This window comes from Galeopterus variegatus, unplaced genomic scaffold (assembly GCF_000696425.1).
Source record: "Galeopterus variegatus unplaced genomic scaffold, G_variegatus-3.0.2 Scaffold622, whole genome shotgun sequence".
Taxonomy (NCBI): Eukaryota; Metazoa; Chordata; class Mammalia; order Dermoptera; family Cynocephalidae; genus Galeopterus; species Galeopterus variegatus.
In genome coordinates, this window is record NW_007726733.1 from 396,487 (window position 1) to 417,806 (window position 21,320).

A 21,320-nucleotide genomic window follows, 5' to 3' on the forward strand; every position below is an offset into this window, starting at 1 on the left:
AAAAGAAAAAAGTCTGTGATGGAAGAAGTTTGATTTCATAAGGTCTTTTACATTATAACCTGAAGTAAATCATTTAAATCTTCCTGAACCTCAATTTCTCCAGGGTAAAACAGAGCTAATACTAATTGTAGGCAGTATATGGTAGAAGAGGGCCTGAAATGGAAGGAAACACTTCTGAGAATGAATTAGAATCAAAGATAGTAAGAGCAGGCATGTCTAGACATAACAAACCCCCAAATATTATAAAAGCAAGACAAAGGATTCTAATATTGTACAGATTTACCTAAAATTATCCAAATTTAATCAAAGTAAATTGAGTGTGGTTCCAGAAAAGGAGGAATACAGTTTGCTAGAATAGAAAGAACAACGGAATTAGACTCGATTTTTAAATCTACACTTACTAGCTGTGTAGTGAAGGGCAAACTACTTGATCTCCCTGAGCCTCAGTTTCTGTATTCTAGGGTGTTGTAAGCATTTATTTGACAAAGATTTATTGATTATTCACCAGTGCCAGAGCTGTATTAAGTAGAGCTAGGGATACAAAAATGAAGGCATTGTCCTTGCCCTCAATTACAATAAACCGTGATGAATACTATGATAACAAGACGACTTACTGAATGTTTTCTACGTACTAGGTACTACTATAAATGATTTTAACTCGTTAAATCTTCATTTACTCCCTTTCACAACCTAAAACGGTAGGTCTTATATCATTTACATTTTATCGAAGAGCACAGGGAGGTTAATAATCTTGACCAGGATGAAACAGCTATCAGACGTTGGAGTTGGGACACATCTTGATAGAGGACGGGAACTTAAAAAAAGTATGCACGTGAGGGGTGGTGATGGAAGCGTTCCACACTGAAAGGGAAGTTTTAGGTTCACCCATTCATAAGTAGAGATTAAAATATTATTACTCTTAGAATTGTGCCGATTAAATTAAAGCATCATATTTAAGAATCAGTATTGTGACTGGGACACGTAAGTACTAAATTAATGCTGTTCATTTCATTTTATTCCTTTAAGTCGGATCACTGTGGCGAAACGCAGGAACGTTTTCGCGGCTTTGGCTACATTTTGCAAAGCAGCTTTTCAAATGGGTTGTAGTATTCTACATTACGACAGGGCCACCCCCTTTGATTACTGTTTTCAGGTTTTGACAGTTTCACCTATTTTCTCTGTCAAGGTCTCCATCTGTCCCATTTTATATCGCCACCTTTGCCTCAAACGAAGTTCTGCGAAGAGCCGCACAGCGGCGCGCAGGTGGGTGCCTAGCTTCACTGCAACTGTTGCTCCCCGCCTAGCCCAGGGCGCGAACAGAGCCCAGCTCTCGCGGGAAGAGACGTGGTTTGAACGAGAAGTTCTAACTCCACCCTACTTCCCAACGGTCACATGACTGGCGCCTGCATCCTCGCCTCAAGGTCTTTCCTGGTCGCGTACTGGCTGTAAACTCGGCTACAGGGTGTCGCGAGGTCCATTCCGGAAGTAGGCCCTTTGACTTTTACTTCCTCGGCGGAAGCGTGTCACAACCTGGTCGTCGACTTTTAACGAAGTTCGTCACGTCGCAGTAGCCCCCGCACAGCGGATGTGCGTCGCCGCTTAGGTGACGCTGGGAAGTGCTTGCAGCCTCCGCCGCTGCCTTCTGGTTGAAGCAGTATGGAGGGAGAGAGGAAGAACAACAACAAACGGTGGTATTTTACTCGAGAACAGCTGGAAAATAGCCCATCCCGTCGTTTTGGTCTGGACCCAGATAAAGAACTTTCGAATCGCCAACAGGCGGCCAAGCTGCTCCAGGACATGGGGCAACGTCTTAACGTGTATCCTTGCGGCCTAGGCCTTCGGCTTTGGAGTCGGTCCCGCCATGCTCTGGTGCCCAGGCCTCAGGCTCTGTCAGGGACGGAAGTGGGTTAGAAGATGGGCAGGAGCTGGATGTCTAGGTAGGAAAGCCCACGATGGGGCGGGCTGAAACAGTTCGCGCGAGGGAAGCGAGGTGGAGTTAATTTCCCGCTTCTTGAGCCATGCCACCAGCCTTGCTGGGAATTCGTATCCTTCCCGGCTTTGAGTTCTAACCAGCTCCTCGTAGTCCCTCTTCAGTGTTTTCTGACTTGCTCTGGTGACTTTGAGATTCTACTTTTCTGCTATGCCCTAGGGGTCTGGTAGAGATGTCACTGTTGACGGCTGACTCCCAAACTCAGTTTGTGAAGAGTTTGGAGAAATTCAGTACCTGAAGGTCTTGTGAAGGATGGCCTAGAATTAATGCTCCAGCTATGGTTTAATATCCTTTCCTTTCACTAACTGTTTAAGTAACTTGTTAAATTCTTGGTCTTCTCAGCTGTAAAATGGGATGATACCTTTTGCATTTATTTGGTTTTATGCCCAGCACAATGCTTGGAATTCAGACGTTCACATTAATAGCTGTCGTTAGGGTTTTAACGAGTTTCAGAGGAAGGATGTCAGTTTAGGTTTGAAGGAATGTTGAGTCTACGGATCTAATGTTTTAAATCATTTACAAAATATTATTGGGTTCTTAAGTTACTCAGAGTGATGGTGTGCATTCGTTTTCTTCATATTTCAAAGATGAGGTAGTTTAGTGAACTTTTCCCACCTATTTTTGTTACAAAATATGTTCATTTTATGACGGAGGAAACTAATACAGTTTTAAAGTTCTTTCCACTCTGCATATGAATAGTTTTTCTTGGGTGCAGCTTCCATTTATGCATCTTCCACTTAAATGTGTTGCTGACTGTGTAGTATTTGTATTTTAAGGTGTGCTCATCTCAAAATAGATGTCCTTTTTATTGCCAGTTTGTTTCCTATTGATATCCAATTTGTTTCTAAAGCTTCCAGTCAGTACGGAAGGACTTAATACTTTTTGTTTGAAATTCGGTTTCTGTGTATCATTAAAACCCTTACTTTTTATATGTGTTAGGTTATTGCCGTCATGGGACTCCATCACCTCTGTACCTCACTTTGTCTGCTGAGGTCTTTAGAAGTATGGCATTTTTTTCTTTTCGGTGAATGAATATCAAATCATTTCAAAGTGTTTCTGGTCCCAGGGATCACCATGTGAGAAGGGTTGCTTGCCAGAGAGAAGTGGAACTGAAAAGTTAGTTGCTGGAGGTTAGAAGATGAGGGAGATGGTGGAGACAAACCCAGGAGCCAGATCAGGGAGGGCCTTGTAAATCATGTTAAAAAGATATCCTGAGCTAATGGAGTGCCATTGCGGGATATTCAGAATGCAAGTGACAGAAAGGTTTAAGATCTTATAGTTTTGTTTATATTCCGTCTTAATCCACACATCCTCAAAAGTTTGTTTATTCATTCAGTAAATTTATTTTAATATCTGTTATGTGTGAGGCATTATGCTGAGTGCTGGTTGGTGATAATTTGGTGAAAGAAGACAGACCTGCTCTTTGGTTTGGAGAGGTAAGTATGATTTTCATTTAGGGGCATCTACTGTGCTTGGCCATTTGGTCTTTTCAGGAAGACATAGAGTTTATATTTTTGAGAATTATATTGCCTGCCTGCCTGTTCTTGGACCTTAACTTGAACACATTAGGTCACAATTGACTATCAACACTGCTATAGTATACATGCATCGATTCTACATGATTCAGTCCTTTACACAGTTCCATCGAAATGTAAGTATGATTTTTTTTATATAGTGTAATCCTTTTGTGATTGATTGCAAGTATCTATTTCTTTGTGGTTGGTCTCTGAACTGGGATTTGAACTTTAGAATTTAGGATTGATCTCTTTCATTGTCACACTGCTGTTCTGAATCCACCTTTCCAGTTTTCCTGTGAAGTGTTTAATTTTCTAGTAGGTTTAGTGTATTCTTAGAGAAGGTGGCTTATCTAATAAAGAAATAAACTATCGAATACTTAAAGCTAATATTTTTGGGTTGGAGGAGCAGCATTAAATGGGAAATTATGCTTAATTTAAGCGTAACTTTCGAAGTGGCAAATAATAACAATGTCCCAGGAAAACAAGTCAATGTAAGTTATTTAGGTTTTCCAAAAGCCTTCGATAAAATTCTGATCAATGACTGGTTGGAGGGGAAGGTACATTATGTAATAATGAGTGGGGAAATGGCTTTTAAGAATAGAACAAAGAAAATAATAGTAATAGATTTTTTTTTTTCTGGACAGAATTGTAAATAGTTCTATTTTCAGTTTTGCTACCTGAAATGGCCCTATTAACATTATTGTAATTGACTTGGAAGTGAATACATAGTGATATCCAGGTTGCAGGTAAGACTGTATTTGTTTAATAAAATCCCAAGGTAATAGGAATAAATTTGATGAACGCTTTATAAGAATTTGTGAGTCAAATATTTCATTTTTTTTTTTAAAGAAAAGGTTATGCTTTTGAGGGAACTTATTTTAGACTTATCCTTAGGATGATGGTTTTTGAGCTTTTTGGGTGTGTGTGCTGTTGGAAGAGACAGTGTGAAGCTAGATATAGCTCCTGTAGTGTAAGAAATTGATGGAGTAAGTATTGGAAGTAATTGCACAAGAAACCCTTTGGATTTGTGGACTAAGTATTTCTGATTTATGCCAATTATCCAGTTAGTTTTCTTCTGTTATTAGCCCCCATACCTCCAGCCATACCTTACCTCTGATTGCAAGGAGTATACCCTTCTTTTTTTTAAACATATCCCTCACCCAGGAAGAGCACGCCCTTCTTATTAAGGGAGAGACAAGGATATCAATATTTAATGAGGCTATCTGATAGCACCAGAATAGAAGGTAGTGGATAAAGAATGAAAATTTGAAGAGGAAGTCCATAGCTGTCTTGCCTATTCTGAAGGTTTTCTATAATTCTTTCCTTTTACTATGATAAAGATTTGAAATCAGGGCTGGCCAGTTAGCGCAGTTGGTTGGAGAATAGTGTTGATAACAACACATCAAGGGATCTGTACCAGCCAACTCTCAAAAAAAAAAGAGTAAACTTGTTGAATGAATGAGTGGTCTAGTAATTATCCAATAAAGAGATATTCTTTTGGATGTCATGACCTTTTCCAAAATCCAGTGATTAATTTGGGGTTGTTGATCTTCTTTAGAGGATTGATTTTAGGCACATTCTGGAATAACAGATTAAAAATGTCACTCTTTTAATATGTTAAAAGTTTAGCTGTGATGGAATCCAAATTAAAATTTGAGGGTACTTAGTACTTTGTTGTGGCATTGATATATCCTGTCAAGCCCTCATGCATTTTTTCATGTTTTTTTTTTTCCTTCTTATTACAAAGGTAATAAATTCCCATGGTAAAAATAGAAACAATACAAAAATATATAAAGTAGAAAGTGAAAGCTCTTCTGTAATCCCACCTTTCAGAGGTAATCATTGATAAATGTTTGGCATATAGTGTCTTAGACATATTTGTGTACATATACTAGTGTCTATTAAAAAAATCATGTCTTGCTATACTACTGTTGTGCAACTTGCCTTTATCACTTAACGGTATATATTGGACATCCTTTCATATTGGTTTCTTATTATTTTAAATGGCCACATAGTATTTGTGTAGTTACCGTTATTTAACCAGCTCCCTATTTGTGGATATTTGGGTTGTTTCTAGTTGATTATACTATAAATAATGTTACATGGGATAGTCTTGTACTTTTATAGTGCACTTATATGAACATTTTAATATAAATTCCTATAGGTGGAATTGCTTTGCCCAAGGGTATGCATATGTAAAATTTTTGTTGTGTCAATTTGCCCTATTAGAAAAATTATACCTTTGGCTGGCCAGTTAGCTCATCCGGTTAGAGTGTGGTGTTGATATACTAAGGTTCAGGGTTTGAGCCTTGTACTGGCCAACTGCCAAAAACATAAATAAATAAAAGCGTAATAATAATATTATACCAGTATACATTATTTCCAGCACTATAGGAGAGGGTCCTTTCCTTTGCACTCTAATAACAAATATTCATTACTTCAAGAAAATATTTATTGAGTTCTAACTACTTGTCAAGTGCTAGGGATATATTGATGAACAACATAGATGGGGTCCTAAATTATTTTTCTTAATTTACATTTCTTCAGTTAGTGAAGCTGAGCTTCTTTTGCCCTTTGATCATTGTTCTTCTTATGAAATTGAAGAATTGAGACTATTGGTTCTCTTTGCCCCCTTTTTTATTGTTCTGATTATCTTTTTTACATGAGCTCTTAGAGCTGTTGACAGGTGTTGTAAATATTTTTCTTGTGTTATTGTTTCTCCTTGTTTACAGGGTTTTGGAGCCTAGAACTCTTGCCTTTCTTTTTTCTTTTTTTTTTTGTTTGAAAATTTTTATTGAGGTATAACATACAGTAAAGCATAAAAATCTGAAGCATGCAAATCGTTCTCCTTGTTTACAGGGTTTTGGAGCCTAGAACTCTTGCCTTTCTTTTTTCTTTTTTTTTTGTTTGAAAATTTTTATTGAGGTATAACATACAGTAAAGCATAAAAATCTGAAGCATGCAAATCGATTAATGTTTGCATTATTATATATTTGTGACAATCACTCAGATCAAGATACAATACTCTACCTTGTAGGTAGAGTACTTGCCTTTTAATTGAAAATTTTATTTCTTTAGTAGACATGGTTAAATGACTGGTTTATTTCTTTTCAGTTAAGTTCTGGAATTGTGTTTACTCTCATTTTGAGAGAAATTCAGCTTCATTAATTGAATTTCTATATGTACTGTCTTAAATATTTTCAAGTGGGGGAATATAAAAGTAGTGGTGGACTATTTGTGGTGTGTGTTTATGTGTTTATGTTGTACATTATATTTTTCAAAATACAGATCCTGTATTTAATACCTCACAAATTTGAGTAGGTGTATTTTACTCTCATTTGTTGACTCTCAAGAGGTCAAGCTTGTGGTTAAAAGTATGGCCTGTGAAATCAAACATCTAGATTTGGAACCTTGCTACAGTGCTTCCTAATGTGTGGCTTTGGGCAAGTTACCATAGGCCTCAGAGTTCTCATCTTTATGGAGACATTAATAGTCCCTATCTCATAGAGTAGTTAATAGGATTTAAATAAATTAATTTACAAAGTGCCTGCACATAGCAATCAATAAATATTAGCTGACATTATTATTGTTCTTTTAAAATGGAGAAAATTTTATATATATATTTTTTAGTAGCTGGCTGGTACAAATTTTATGCTCTTAACTGGTTATAAGAATTCCTCTTAGAGAAACTTTGCCTTTGAAGGGAAAATGCTTTGATAAGCAAGCTTGAAAAGTGATTCCATGAGGAGCATTGAGTGAGGAGCATTGAGTATTTATATGGTTGAGTGCACAAAAATGAAATTGAAATTTATCTTTTGCAGTCTTTCATTTAATGAGATTTTATCTTACTTTGTTATCCATTGTTTGTATACCATATTTTAGTTAGCTCCTTTCATATATTTTTTTAGTTCCTGGAAGGCAAAGTTGTATAGGCGTAAAATCTTAGTGCTGTCTTTGACTTGTCCTTTTCTCTTTCCCCTTTGTCCAATCAGTTATAAAGTCTTATTAATTTTTATAGTGTTACTATTTTTTCTGTCTCTATAAATTTTTTTTATTATCATAAAATTAAAATGAAGGAGAAAATGAAGATTTCCTTATAACTAAAAGTATGGCCTGTGAAATCAAACATCTAGATTTGGAACCTTGCTACAGTGCTTCCTAATGTGTGGCTTTGGGCAAGTTACCATAGGCCTCAGAGTTCTCATCTTTATGGAGACATTAATAGTCCCTATCTCATAGAGTAGTTAATAGGATTTAAATAAATTAATTTACAAAGTGCCTGCACATAGCAATCAATAAATATTAGCTGACATTATTATTGTTCTTTTAAAATGGAGAAAATTTTATATATATATTTTTTAGTAGCTGGCTGGTACAAATTTTATGCTCTTAACTGGTTATAAGAATTCCTCTTAGAGAAACTTTGCCTTTGAAGGGAAAATGCTTTGATAAGCAAGCTTGAAAAGTGATTCCATGAGGAGCATTGAGTGAGGAGCATTGAGTATTTATATGGTTGAGTGCACAAAAATGAAATTGAAATTTATCTTTTGCAGTCTTTCATTTAATGAGATTTTATCTTACTTTGTTATCCATTGTTTGTATACCATATTTTAGTTAGCTCCTTTCATATATTTTTTTAGTTCCTGGAAGGCAAAGTTGTATAGGCGTAAAATCTTAGTGCTGTCTTTGACTTGTCCTTTTCTCTTTCCCCTTTGTCCAATCAGTTATAAAGTCTTATTAATTTTTATAGTGTTACTATTTTTTCTGTCTCTATAAATTTTTTTTATTATCATAAAATTAAAATGAAGGAGAAAATGAAGATTTCCTTATAACCCACTTTTTAGGGATAATCCTGTTAACATTTTGGAGTATAGCCCATTTGAATTTTTTTCTCTGTATGTACATACATATGTATATTTAGTGCAGCCCTATTAATTTTCCAAAGTGATGCTTGTGCTTTTTTCTTTCTCTACTGCTAGTGCCCACTCTAAACTTTATTCCTGGGCTGGATAGTTAGCTTAGTTGGTTAGAGCGCAGCCCCATGGGTTGGGTCCCCTTATCGGCCAGCTGGAAAAAACAAACAGAAAAACCTTTTATTTCTTAATGCCTGATTATTAAATTTTTTTCATTTTTAAAAATTAACTTTTAGTGTATCCCATCCTTTCCTCCTTCTAGATTAATTTACCATGAGATTAATCTTTCTAATATTTCTTTTTTTTTTTTAAAGATGACCGGTAAGGGGATCTTAACCCCTGTCTTGGTGTTGTCAGTACCACACTCAGCCAGTGAGCGAACCGGCCTTCCCTATATAGGATCCGAACCCGTGGCCTTGGTGTTATCAGCACCGCACTCTCCTGAGTGAGCCACAGGCCGGCCCTAATATTTCTTAAACTACATTTTTTCTAAAATCTTTAGTGTTGCTCTTGTTAAAAATCTTTAGTGTCCACAAAAAAAAAAAAAGGGGGGTGGGGGCTGGCTGGTAGTTCTGTTGGTTAGAGCATGGTGCCGATAACACCAAGGTCCAGGGTTCGATCCCTGTACTGGTTAGCCACCAAAAACAAAACAAATGAACCAGATCTTTAGTGTCCTGCATCCCATCATCCATTTCATGTAACTGCTCAGTTTAGTGTTTAAAATGTGCTTCATGCCCAGATCCCCACACCTTAAAGTATATTCTAAGCCATTTTATATAAGGGACTTAAGCATCAGAGATTTTGGTATACATGGGGATCCTAGAACCAATCCCCTGCAGATATTGAGAGACAACTATGTTAGAATGTTTGTCAGCTCTAGTCATTAAAGTGAAATATATATTTAAATTCTGAAAAATTACTTATTGTATTTCCTTGACTCCTTGTGAATTCTAGCTCTTACTATTGTAATCTTTGATTCATTGGAATATTCTTAAGATTCAGGAAAAGTTCAATTTCCTGAGGTTTCCCACATCACTAGGCTACCTTTGTGTCATATTGCTCTAATGTTTTATATTGTTTAGTGTCTGTCGTTTACTTGTATACTGACTTGAATTTTTTTCTCCAAAATGCCTTCTATGTATAATACTTGAGTGTAATACCATGCTTTGTATTTTTGAAGTACTATTTGATATATATATATATATATATATATATCAGAAACTGAGATGTAATTTACATATAATAAAGTTCATTGTTTTAGAATGTACAATTTACTGGGTTTTAGTATATTCACAAAATTGCACAACCATCACTACTGTCTAATTCCAGAATGTTTATGTCACTCCAGAAACTCCTCACACATTAGCAATCACTCCCATTCCCCTCTCTCCGCAGCCCCTGGCAAGCACTAACTTACTTTCTCTCTCTGTGGGTTTGCCTATTCTGGACATTTCAATTTAGTTCTTAACGAAAAAATATATAGGGCGATTTGATACAAACTTAATAAAGAATCTTGTTTTAAATAGAAAACTATCTGTTTATGTCTCATAGCTTCTCTCATAGATAGGTTTTAATCAGAGTTTGTTGAAGGATTGGTGTTTGCAAGTGGACATGGATTAATGAATAGGAGAGAGAAAGATAAAAGTAGGTGAAAGAGCATAAATGAGGTGATGAAGTTGAAGCAAACAACTTGATTTGTTTGAGGCTTAGGTACTCTTAAGATCTACCTTGATTTATAAATAAATAAATAACAAATATTATTTATTTTCTCTCCATCCAGTCTGTGGCTCCAGCAGCCTTGTTTCTAGCAGCTAAAGTAGAGGAGCAACCAAAAAAATTGGAACATGTCATCAAAGTAGCACATACTTGTCTCCATCCGCAGGAGTCACTTCCTGATACTAGGAGTGAGGTAGGAGATTATACATCTGGTTTTTTTTTTTTTTTTTTTAAATTTATTTTAATCTTAATTTTGTAACTGATTTACTGAAGTTTGAATGAGGGCTATTAAAGGAAACTTTTAGTGTTTGTTTTTTCCTTAACAAAAAAGTCATATAAATTTTATGGCAAAAGTTAATTGTATTCATTGTTGTAAAATTGGGAAATGCAGAAAAACAAAGAAGGTATATTACCTACATTTATTTTGGACCACTGAAGCACAGGTATATATGTGAACCCCTACTATCTTTAGCTTCTTTTCTATAAAATTGAATAGCTATGTGAGCATGTATTTTGTTTTTTTCCCTCACTTTATCCCAAATATTTTCCCATCTTATTGTCTACTTTTAAAAAATATCTAGATACTATTTTATCATATACATGTATATATATATATTTAAACCATTCTCCATTAAGAAGTGTAGATAATTTCCAGCTTTTTAAAACGACTATAAATGTTATGAAGAACATTCTTATAGATGAATTTTTATTATGCATCTTTAAGAAAATGAGTCCTCACTAGTTCTGTTTTTTTTTTTAAGAAATTATAAAAATTATATATACTTGTTATGAAAGAATCCAAACACTTAAGGAACATTTAAAGTAAAAGTTAGAGTTAATCTCCCCTTCTCCTAGGAGGATACTGCTGATTATAGTTAGATATATCTTCTTCCAGACCTTTATCCTATGCATGTACACATACGTTTTGTTTTTCTTGTATCCTTCCTTGACTTTCTTTAAACAAGGGAAACTACTGGTTTTAGAAGTCAATGATTGGGGAGTGAGGAGTTTAGAGGTCTGACATTTGTAAGTATTGGAGAAAAATTATGAATTTCTGTTCTATATTACTTATGTCTCACAGTGAATACATGGGTCATCCTTTATCAAATAGTTAAATGGAATTGTGTGTTCTGATCACATTGGAGAGAGGTTTTTTGTTATTTTTATTTTTGTTTTTATCAATAGTCCTTTCTAATTATGTTTTGCATAGCAATGTCTTGACTTCCTTCATTTTTCTGTTGGGGCCACACTGGTAGCTCTTGTTGAAAAGGGTGATTTCGGGCCAGCCCGGTGGCGCACTGCTATAGTGCACCGCTTGGGAGCGTGGCGGTGCTCCCGCCGAGGGTTCAGATCCCACATACAGACCGGTTCCCGCTCACTGGCTGAGCGAGGTGTGGGAGCAACACCGAGGGTTGTGATCTCGTTGCCGGTCCCGGTCCGGGCGCGACACTGAGGGTTGCGATCCGTTGCCGGACATGAAAAAAGACAAAAAGGAAAAAAAAAGAAAAGGGTGATTTCTCTGAACTTTTATTTAGGTTAGAGACTAGTAAATGCCATTGGTCCATAGAATTGAGTCAAGAAAATAAAACAAAGAAAATAATCCCTACTTTTTTTCCTTCTCCAAAGCGTATTTACATAACTTCTCACATGGGTCTCCAGTCCTTGTGAGGCGATTAGGAAAAGATATTTTCTCCACTGTATGTAAAGGAGAACTAACATAGTTTAAGTCCTTGTCAGACTTAATTCAAATCATAAAGTCAAGTGAAAAGTTAACTACAATATAGGTCTCTTAACTCCTGAGCCAGGTCTCATTCTCTCAGAGTTCTAGAACACAGCTGTCCAGTAGAAATACAGTGGGAGCCACATGTGTAATTTAAATTTTTCTTTTCATTAAACTTCATTAAAAATCCTCATTTTAGGGCTGACCTGTTAGCTTACTTGGTTAGAGAGTGGTGCTGATAACACCAAGGTCAAGGGTTCGGGATCCCTGTACTAGCCACTGTCCACCCACTCCTCATTTTGAAAAAAAGGAAATTAATTGTAATATATTTTATTTAACCCAGTATATCTAAAATATTATCATTTTAGCATATAATCAATATTAAAAAGTTATCAGTGAGGTATTTTTCATTCTTTTTTTTAGCTAAGTCTTCAAAATCCAGTTTGTATTTTGTAGTTATACACAGTTCAGTTTAGACTAGCTGCATTTCAAGTGCTTAATAGCCACATGTGGCTAGTGGCTATAATTGGCTGGCATAAATTTGGAAGAATTTTTTTGTTTATTCCCTTTTCCTTTGAACTTTTCTATTAATTTTTAGAAATCTAGCATTACTCCCAAAGGGAATGTTTAACAGGAGTCAAATGTTTGATATCAGTTAAATAGTACTATAGGAAAGTTCTGCAACTGTATTTTGATGATGTTGAAAAAAGATGTATTTTAACTTTCTTGTGTCTAAATCACATGAACTTTGAAACCTAAAATATCTGTCAGTCAAAATAAACCGGGTCTCTGGTGCTTTTTCTGTAGCCATGTATAAATGAAGTGTTATCTCTCAGTGTACCTTTTTTTTTTTTTTTTTTTTAAAAGGAAAATCTGTACTGAATGAGATAAGGAATAAGGATTGTATTTCAGTTCCTACCATACCTACCAACCCCACCCGTCTTTTACTGTTTTGGTTTTCCTGGGAGGGGTTGTTAGAGTTGTTTACACTTTATATATTTTGTCTTTTTCGTGAATAATTTATCTTATCTTACCTGTAGGCTTACCTGCAGCAAGTTCAAGATTTGGTGATTTTAGAAAGCATAATTTTACAGACTTTGGGTAAGTTTATTTTCTTTAAAACATTAAAAGAAAATTATGTAATAATTTGATTTTAAAATTTGCAAAAGAGATTGGTTAAACTCAAGGTCCAGGGTTTGTTCCCAGTACTGGCCAGCTGCCCCCTCCTCCCCGCCATTTGTGAAATAGGAAACAGGAAGAAAATCCCTTGGGAAGGTTTTTGCAAAGTGGCCATCTGTTTCCAGATTACAGGGGTTGTGGGGCTTAGAGTTTAACTATGGCCTGTGCCATAGAGAGCCTGTAGGTGCAACTGACCTTTGAAACAGCAGTAAGTGTTTTTTTGTTTTGTTTTTCCCATTCTAGGGTTCATGATTTGCTTTTTAAGGTTTGGCAGTCTTTAACCTGATAAAGAATGGCAAAAACTATCTAAAGAACCCTTTTCTTCCATGGGTTGTTACGGTGTGTTTGTCGTTGTATTTAGATAACAGCATTTGTTTTTAAAATTGGTAACCAGTGTTCATAGAACAGCAGTGAAAGTGGAGGAACTCAAGCTATTGCCCACAGTTGCATGGGCAACTCTGATGATGTTCTGTTATTATCTATTATTTTCGCTGGACAGGCTGACTTTAAAAGCTGAGCAAATATGGAAATAACGATTTTCTTTTCTTGTTCTTTTGGGTTTTCACTTTTCTCTAAGTAGGGTAGGATTTCATGAATTGTGTTTAAAAGTTATTGGTACAGCTGTATTTTTTTGCACATATGAAGGTGGAAAGATTTGTATTATCTTTTAATTTTATTTTTCCACAAACTTTTTTGAAGTACCTTCATATATACACATGATGAGTTCTTCAAAGTTTATCTCCGAAGTTAATTCTGCTAGTTAACTTTTTATTTTAAATAAATTATCTTTAAGGTAATCAATCATATTTCAGGAGACAATGATATTTTTCTGATGGAATAAATGTTTATTAATATTTTAGTGTGGAAACGAATAAGATCGAATTTACAGAAACCAATTATCCTTTTAGCATAATTTACATCATGGGATGGCTGGTTAGCTCAATTGGTTAGAGTGTGGTGCTGATAATACCAAGGTCCAGGGCTCGATCCCTCTACTGGCCAGCCAACAAAAAAAAAAAAAAGAGGGTTGCGATCCGTTGCTGGTCACGAAAAAAGACAAAAAAAAAGGAAGAAAGTCTTGGGAGTGGGTGATCTTATTTTAATTCCAGGGTTTGCTAAAGGCCACCCAGAGGATCATATACAATTTATTTGAACTTATTTCCATGATTGACTTCTAAAGCTTGGCAGGACTTTTCTTTTTATTCTAATTTAATTATAGTAGCTATATTTGAATGAAACTCAGTTCCTCTTATTTAGTTTAAATAGTAGTATCAAGACTGGATACCATTGTGCACTTAAGTGCCTTTTATAGTTCTTTTTTTATTTTTTTTAAATTTTTTAATTTTTTTTTTCCTTTTTGTCTTTTTTCGTGACTGGCAACGGATCGCAACCCTCAGTGTCGCACCCGTACCGGACCGGGACCGGCACCGGGATCGCAACCCTTGGTGTTGCTCCCGCACCTTGCTCAGCCAGTGAGCGGCCGGTCTGTATGTGGGATCCGAACCCTCGGCGGGAGCGCTGCCGCGCTTCCCAGGCGGCGCACTGTAGCAGTGCACCACCGGGCCGGCCCAATGCCTTTTATAGTTTTGTAGACCTGTTAATTGGCCTTATTTTACATTTTATTAACGTGTGTTTGATGTAAAAATTCCCAGTTTTCCCAAGTTCTTTATATTTGAGAGCATTAAAATGTTTACATTAAACAAGAATAGGGTTAAGCAGAGATCAATATATGTTAATATTGAAAAGACTGAGTTCTAAGAAAGATAAAAATTTGCTTTGTTACCCAGAGCAGTTTTTTTTTTCGTTGTAATATATTAAATAATTTATGTTATTTGATGATTTGGGGATTAAATTACAGGTTACTCAATTAAAAAAATTTTTTTTCAATAAGCAAATGTCACTTTTCTCAAATATATCTAAGTCTTCTAGATTCTGATCTTGCCTCCATATCATCTCAGTTCATTCCCTAGCTTAGTGTTTCTCAGTGAACCTTTGCATCAGACTCTGGGTTACTTGTTAAAAATGCTTAATATGCCCTTCTCCAAACATACTGAATAAAACTCTAGGGAGCAAGCTGGGAATTGCATTTTAAACAAGTATCTCAGATACCTGGTGTGTAGAATAAAGCTTGAGTTCCTAGGTCTGGAAGCAGCATAATTATTAATATTAACATTAAAAATAGTTAATCTGTCTCCTTTGGTAGAATATAAACATCAGGTGGTCAGGGACCATGTCTGTCTCATTTACCACTGTATTTCCAGTACTTTGCAAATATTAAATGTTCACTAAATATCTCTTGAAAATGAATGGGACTAATAGTTTTTTTTCTCTCCCCCCACCCCATTTTGTTTTGTTTTGTTTTTAGCAAGCAAGGACTTAGCACAGACTTCTTACTTCATGGCAACCAACAGGTTTATATTTTAATTTTTTTCCTTATATTTTTGGGATAAGACTTTACTTGGGTTGGAATTATTACCTTTTAGGGAATATATAGAACTACTTAGTAAACTAGAACCCAAAGACACATGCATGGGGAAATGACCTTTGATATAGTGTGTTATAGACAACTCTGGTGAATGTTGATTTTTCTTCACAGTTTTTGTGTTGTACCTTAAATTTCCGTGGTGCTTATTAATTTGCCAAGCTGATGAAATTATTTAATACTGATTCTTTGATGGCCTACTCCATTCTGCATGTGTTACTTTGCCTTAAAATATCCAAGAGCACTGTTCTGAAAGTTCAGATAAACTTAGGTCTCATTGTTGTGACCAAAAGTCTAATTTGGAGGATTCTGCGATAATTATGATATTTTAAGACTCCTTTTCCTTCCCCTGCTCCCAAACAAATGGGCACTTACGTGTGTAAAGAGTTGCAATACCTTTTCTTTCTTCTTCCCTTTTTTAAAAAATTAATTATTAGTAGATAACTTGTATTACCAAATGACCTGTTTGCTCTCATCTCTTATTTGTTGGAAACCAAAGATACCCCTAATAATTGTCAGGGCTACAATTCATTTTTATAACCTGAAATGAGAAATTTTAAAAATAAACCATCAATCAAGCATATTCACACTTGAGAGAATGATTGTCTTTTTATTAATTTTAAGTAGACCAGAACTGTGATTGGCAAGTGACGACATAATTTCAGGATATTTCTTTAAGGTCTGAGCTTATTCTTAGGATAATAGGTAATAAACACTGATTTCTGGGCTTGGATACTTGTCCAGAAGTCAGTGTTATAAAAAACTGAGTATCTAGCCTTTTTTGTTTGTTTTTTGTTTTTGGGTCACTGGTCAGTGTGTGGATTGAATGATAAGTAGTCAAAAAATTTAGAAATGTTATCTGAGCAGGTGAGTTAATGGAAAATCATTATAATGAGTGCTGGGTCAGAGCACTGGATATTTCTTGCCCTTCTTACTCTCCTGTGTCTTTTTGAACTTTTTTTTTAAATAATGGAGAGTTTTAGCTTTGGGTTGAGAATTGAGAGCTCATGACACTCTCTGTTTCCTTCCCTCTGATGTCAGCCTGCATTTGACCACATTTAGCCTGCAGTACACACCTCCTGTGGTGGCCTGTGTCTGCATTCATCTGGCTTGCAAGTGGTCCAACTGGGAGATCCCAGTCTCAACTGACGGGAAGCACTGGTGGGAGTATGTTGATGCCACTGTGACCTTGGAACTTTTAGATGGTAAGTTTTAGAGTAAGGGACCTTGAAAAGCATTCTCTCTTGTTCTGTCACATATCTGGCCGAAGGTGACTTGATACAAATGAAAATAGTGAGTTAGTTGAGGTTATTCTTGTTCATTACTTCTGTCTCTCTGAATCTTTCTTGAATGTGCTCTTTATTTGTAGAATTGACACATGAATTTCTACAGATTCTGGAGAAAACTCCCAACAGGCTCAAACGCATTTGGAATTGGAGGGTAAGAATTACAGCTGTCAGTCTCTGGAACAAAACCAATTTCTTCTTTTGTCTACAGTAGTGGATATACCAGAATTGGATATGTACCATAGGCTTGGAATTTCCCTTTTTATAGTTGCATAATAATTATGACTTCAACTTCGTAGCTTGGATACTGGCCCAGAAGTTAATGGCTGTAGGTGATAGCAAGATTTGCTTTGTGTGTACAACTTCTATGATATGGTCAGTTGGTCAGCAGCATTGGTTGAGTATTTTCTGTGTGGAGACAGAGAAAAAAACATGGCTTCTCTAAGTCAGAGTACTGACTTTTGATAAAGTCAAGATATAGAATTACGAGGTTTACAGGGTTAGAGCTGATGTTATAATTTTGTCTTTGACATTATGTACTTTTGAAATGGATTTTAGAATTCTGTTTTTATATAGATTGATGTTTAAAGTTGTATTTCGAATATTTTTCAAAATCTTTTTTTTATTGCAAGATAATTTATTATACATATTTGTGGGGTACAAAGTTGACTATTAGTAGTTGTATATAATCAAATCACAATAGTTAGCTTATTCACATTATAATATGTATTCATTCTTTGTGTCCATTAACCGATTTCTCATTAATTTCCCATTAATCCTCCTCTCTGTCCCCCTGCTTCTACCTCTAGTAACCACAGTTCTGTTCTCTCCTTTTAAAAAGTTCAGTGTATTAGTTTGTTTATTTTTTTAGCTCTCACTTATGAGTGAGGACATGTGATATTTATTTCTGCACCTGGGTTGTTTCACTTTGCATAATTTTCTCCAGTGGTATTTTGTTTGTTTGTTTTTTGGCAGCTGGCCAGTACCTTGATATTGGTGCTAGAAGGTGGCATTCTAACTAACTGAGCTAACTGGACAGCCCAAACCATTAAACCATTACTTTTTTTTTTTTGGCAATGGCTGGTTTGGGGAACCAAACGCATGACCTTGATGTTACAAGGCTGTGGTCTAACCAGCTGAGCTAAACAGCTAGCCCTTCAACGTCTTACTTATGAATAATCATTCCTTTTTTTCCCCTGGTGTCAGACAGAAAGTTTGCTTAAAAACATTTCCCTCATTTCTCATAAATCCAGACTGATAAGCTTAATTTCATTCTCCTAAATTGAGTGAATTGTGGAAAATGAGTTTGCCTGTTAGAAGCCTTGGGTTAGAAGTAGGCTTGAGACCACATAATTCATCTTTTAATTTCGTATAGAATCTCACCAAAGTTTTTAGAATTTATGTACTAACTACAATCATAAGCAGTCATAAAAAGGCACAGATGTTCATGAATGGTTTTTAAATAAGCACAAATTCTTTTTTTGTTGTCGTTGCATTGTGACATGAGTATAGATTACTGTGACTCTTGATTGAAAGTTCCTCCTGATGGCAGTATTTATTGGACCTCATGTTAGGGCACCCTTTTGCTTGTGGCTTATTCAAAACTTCCAGTGTTGCACAAATACAATCTGCTCCTCTTAGTGTTTTTCCATTTAATAAATTATCTGATGCGAAGAGTTGTTATTTGCTCCATTCTAGGCATGCCAGCCTGCCAAGAAAACAAAAGCAGATGACCGAGGAGCGGATGAAAATACTTCAGAGCAGACAATCCTCAATATGATTTCTCAGAGCTCTTCAGACACAACCATTGCAGGTTTAATGAGCATGTCAACTTCTACCACAAGTGCGGTGCCTTCCCTTCCAATCTCTGAAGGGTCATCCAGCAAATTAAACAGTGGGGAGATGTTGCAGGGCGAACGTTGGCTGTCCTCTCAACCTCCTTTTAAACTAGAACCTGCTCAGGGTCATCGGACTAGTGAGAATTTAGCACTTACAGGAGTTGATCATTCCTTGCAACAGGATGGTTCAAATGCATTTATTTCCCAGAAACAGAGTAGTAAGAGTGTGCCATCAGCTAAAGTGTCGCTGAAAGAATACCGTGCAAAGCACGCAGAAGAGTTGGCTGCCCAGAAGAGGCAATTGGAGAACATGGAGGCCAATGTTAAGTCACAATATGCATATGCCGCCCAAAATCTCCTGTCTCACCATGATAGCCATTCTTCAGTGATTCTGAAAATGCCCATAGAGGGCTCAGAAAACCCTGAGCGGCCTTTTCTGGAAAAGGCTGACAAAACAGTTCTCAAAATGAGAATCCCAGTGGCAGGTGGAGATAAAGCTGCCTCTTCAAAACAGGAGGAGATAAAAATGCGCTTTAAAGTTCATGCCACAGCTGACAAGCACAATTCTGTAGATGACAGTGTCTTAAAGAGCCGAGAGCACAAAGAAAAGCACAAGACTCACCCATCTAATCATCATCATCATCATAATCACCACTCTCACAAGCACTCTCACTTACAGCTTCCTGCTGGTACAGGGAACAAACGTCCAGGTGATCCAAAACATAGTAGCCAGACAAACACCTTAGTACACAAAACCTATAGCTTGTCTAGTTCTTTCTCCTCTTCAAGTTCTACTCGTAAAAGAGGCCCCCCTGAAGAGACCGGAGGGGCAGTGTTTGATCATCCAGCCAAGATTGCCAAGAGTACTAAATCCGCTTCCATAAATTTCTCCTTCCCTCCTCTTCCTACAGTGGCCCAGTTGCCTGGGCATAGCTCAGACACAAGTGGACTTCCCTTTTCACAGCCCAGCTGTAAAACTCGAGTTCCTCATATGAAACTGGATAAAGGCCCCACTGGGGCCAATGGTCACAGTACAACCCAGACAATAGACTATCAAGATACTGTGAATATGCTTCACTCCCTGCTCAGTGCCCAGGGTGTTCAGCCAACTCAGCCCCCAGCATTTGAATTTGTTCATTCTTATGGTGAATATCTGAATCCACGAGCTGGTGGAATCTCCTCCAGATCTGGCAATACAGACAAACCCCGGCCACCACCTCTACCATCAGAACCTCCTCCACCACTTCCACCCCTTCCTAAGTAAAGACAAAAAAAAAAAAAGAGAAAGGAAACATACGTTTTTTTTTTTTTTTTTGACTACTGATTCTGGACTATGAAAATTACTTCCCTTATGAAATATGTCACCCTTCTTGGACTAGGGAATAAATTGATATTGCAACATAGGTGGGAGGGTGGTAGAGGGCCTTGGTTATTATATCTGCTGCCTCATACACTTAACCATTTTACTATAGTTTTTACTGATATTGGAGAGGTGGGATGTGTTTAAGCTGTGAAGGATTAAGAACACTTTCTCTATGCTTAGCCTCTGCACCTCATAATTAGGTTGATTGGAATTAATGATCTTCCCTCTTCTTGCCAGAACTGAAACATGGAGGGTTTGTTTTATTACACAATTGCGGTGTTTAATATATCAGAAGAGAGGAAGTATTTAAATGTCAGAATCTTTTAAGAGACTTTAAAAGAAATAATTTAAAGAAAGTAAGTTATCTGTTTAGTTTTTTTATATGATTGGGGAGGGGATAGGGATTTTGCTGTGTGTATGAGATACATAGCAATGACTCCAGGGGGTGGGATTGGAGGGTGGGAATGTGTGCAGGGTGGGTGGGAGGGTAGGCATTTGGCCAAGAGTTCTGAAATTGGCTCAGGCCACTTGAAGTGTCACGACCTTTAAGTGTGTTTGTGTAAGTGTGAGTATGTGTGTTTTTAAGAGTGTGTGTTTAAAAATCATGTTTTAGCTTCCCCTCCCTGTCCCTTACCATTTTCACTTCCCAACAGAGAACATGGTTGGCCTTGAAAACATAAAGGAAGGAAGAGGCATATATTTGACATGGTATTTTCCTCTTTCTTTATGTTGTAATTGAGTAGTAGACCTCTTACTGCCATTTTGGGCAAGTGCAGCCAGTGGCCTGACTCTTAACTCTTATGCAATCTTTCTTTTTACCCCTTTTTTTGTTTTGATGCAAGACAGAGGTGGGATTGAGGAAGAAGTATTGGAGAGCAAGGCCAGCTTCTGCTCTGCAGAATTGGGTGTGTCATTTTTTCAAGTTGGGCTTTGGGAAAATGTTCAAATGAGAGCAGCCCAGGGTCTCTGATGGGAAAGGGGATGTGCTGTATATATCCCACCTGTGAAAGCCCAGGCCATATGTAAGAATAGTTCTGGGAGAAGCCGAACTAGCCGTGGAACTAGAGGATACTAAGAACAATGAAATTGTGATTTGGAGTTTTTAGGACATTGTACTCATTTTAAATTACCTTATGAACTTAAAACTCACTTTTTATCTGTATTTCTGAAGGGAAACAGCTGCATCCTCAAGTTTTTGCAGCCTATATGACTTCAGAGATTGGAGCTTGTGAATTTAACATTGGTGCCATGAGAGCGAGAAAGCCTAGCCAACAAATACTGTTAAGTTTAGATTGTTCACTGTTGGTGGCTTTAGA

General features: G+C 36.6%; 1 protein-coding gene across 1 annotated transcript; it reads left to right on the top strand.

The window, feature by feature from the left end:
• Window positions 1-1,656: 1,656 nt before the first annotated feature.
• On the top strand, window positions 1,657-20,089 carry CCNT1 (cyclin T1). The gene is made up of 8 exons (XM_008570689.1): window positions 1,657-1,817; window positions 3,560-3,641; window positions 10,201-10,329; window positions 12,897-12,957; window positions 15,401-15,446; window positions 16,559-16,722; window positions 16,887-16,957; window positions 18,502-20,089. Exons 1-8 carry the CDS (start codon window positions 1,657-1,659, stop codon window positions 19,903-19,905), a joined length of 2,118 nt encoding a protein of 705 aa, XP_008568911.1. The 3' UTR covers window positions 19,906-20,089.
• The last annotated feature ends 1,231 nt before the right edge of the window (window positions 20,090-21,320 follow it).

Excerpts from the sequence above, each read along its gene's own strand:
- CCNT1 (XM_008570689.1), top strand. The coding sequence starts at position 1,657 with ATGGAGGGAGAGAGGAAGAACAACAACAAACGGTGGTATTTTACTCGA. Across the intron at positions 3,642-10,200 it reads TTACACAGTTCCATCGAAAT|TCTGTGGCTCCAGCAGCCTT; the intron begins GTAAGTATGATT and ends CTCTCCATCCAG. Across the intron at positions 15,447-16,558 it reads TACTTCATGGCAACCAACAG|CCTGCATTTGACCACATTTA; the intron begins GTTTATATTTTA and ends CTCTGATGTCAG.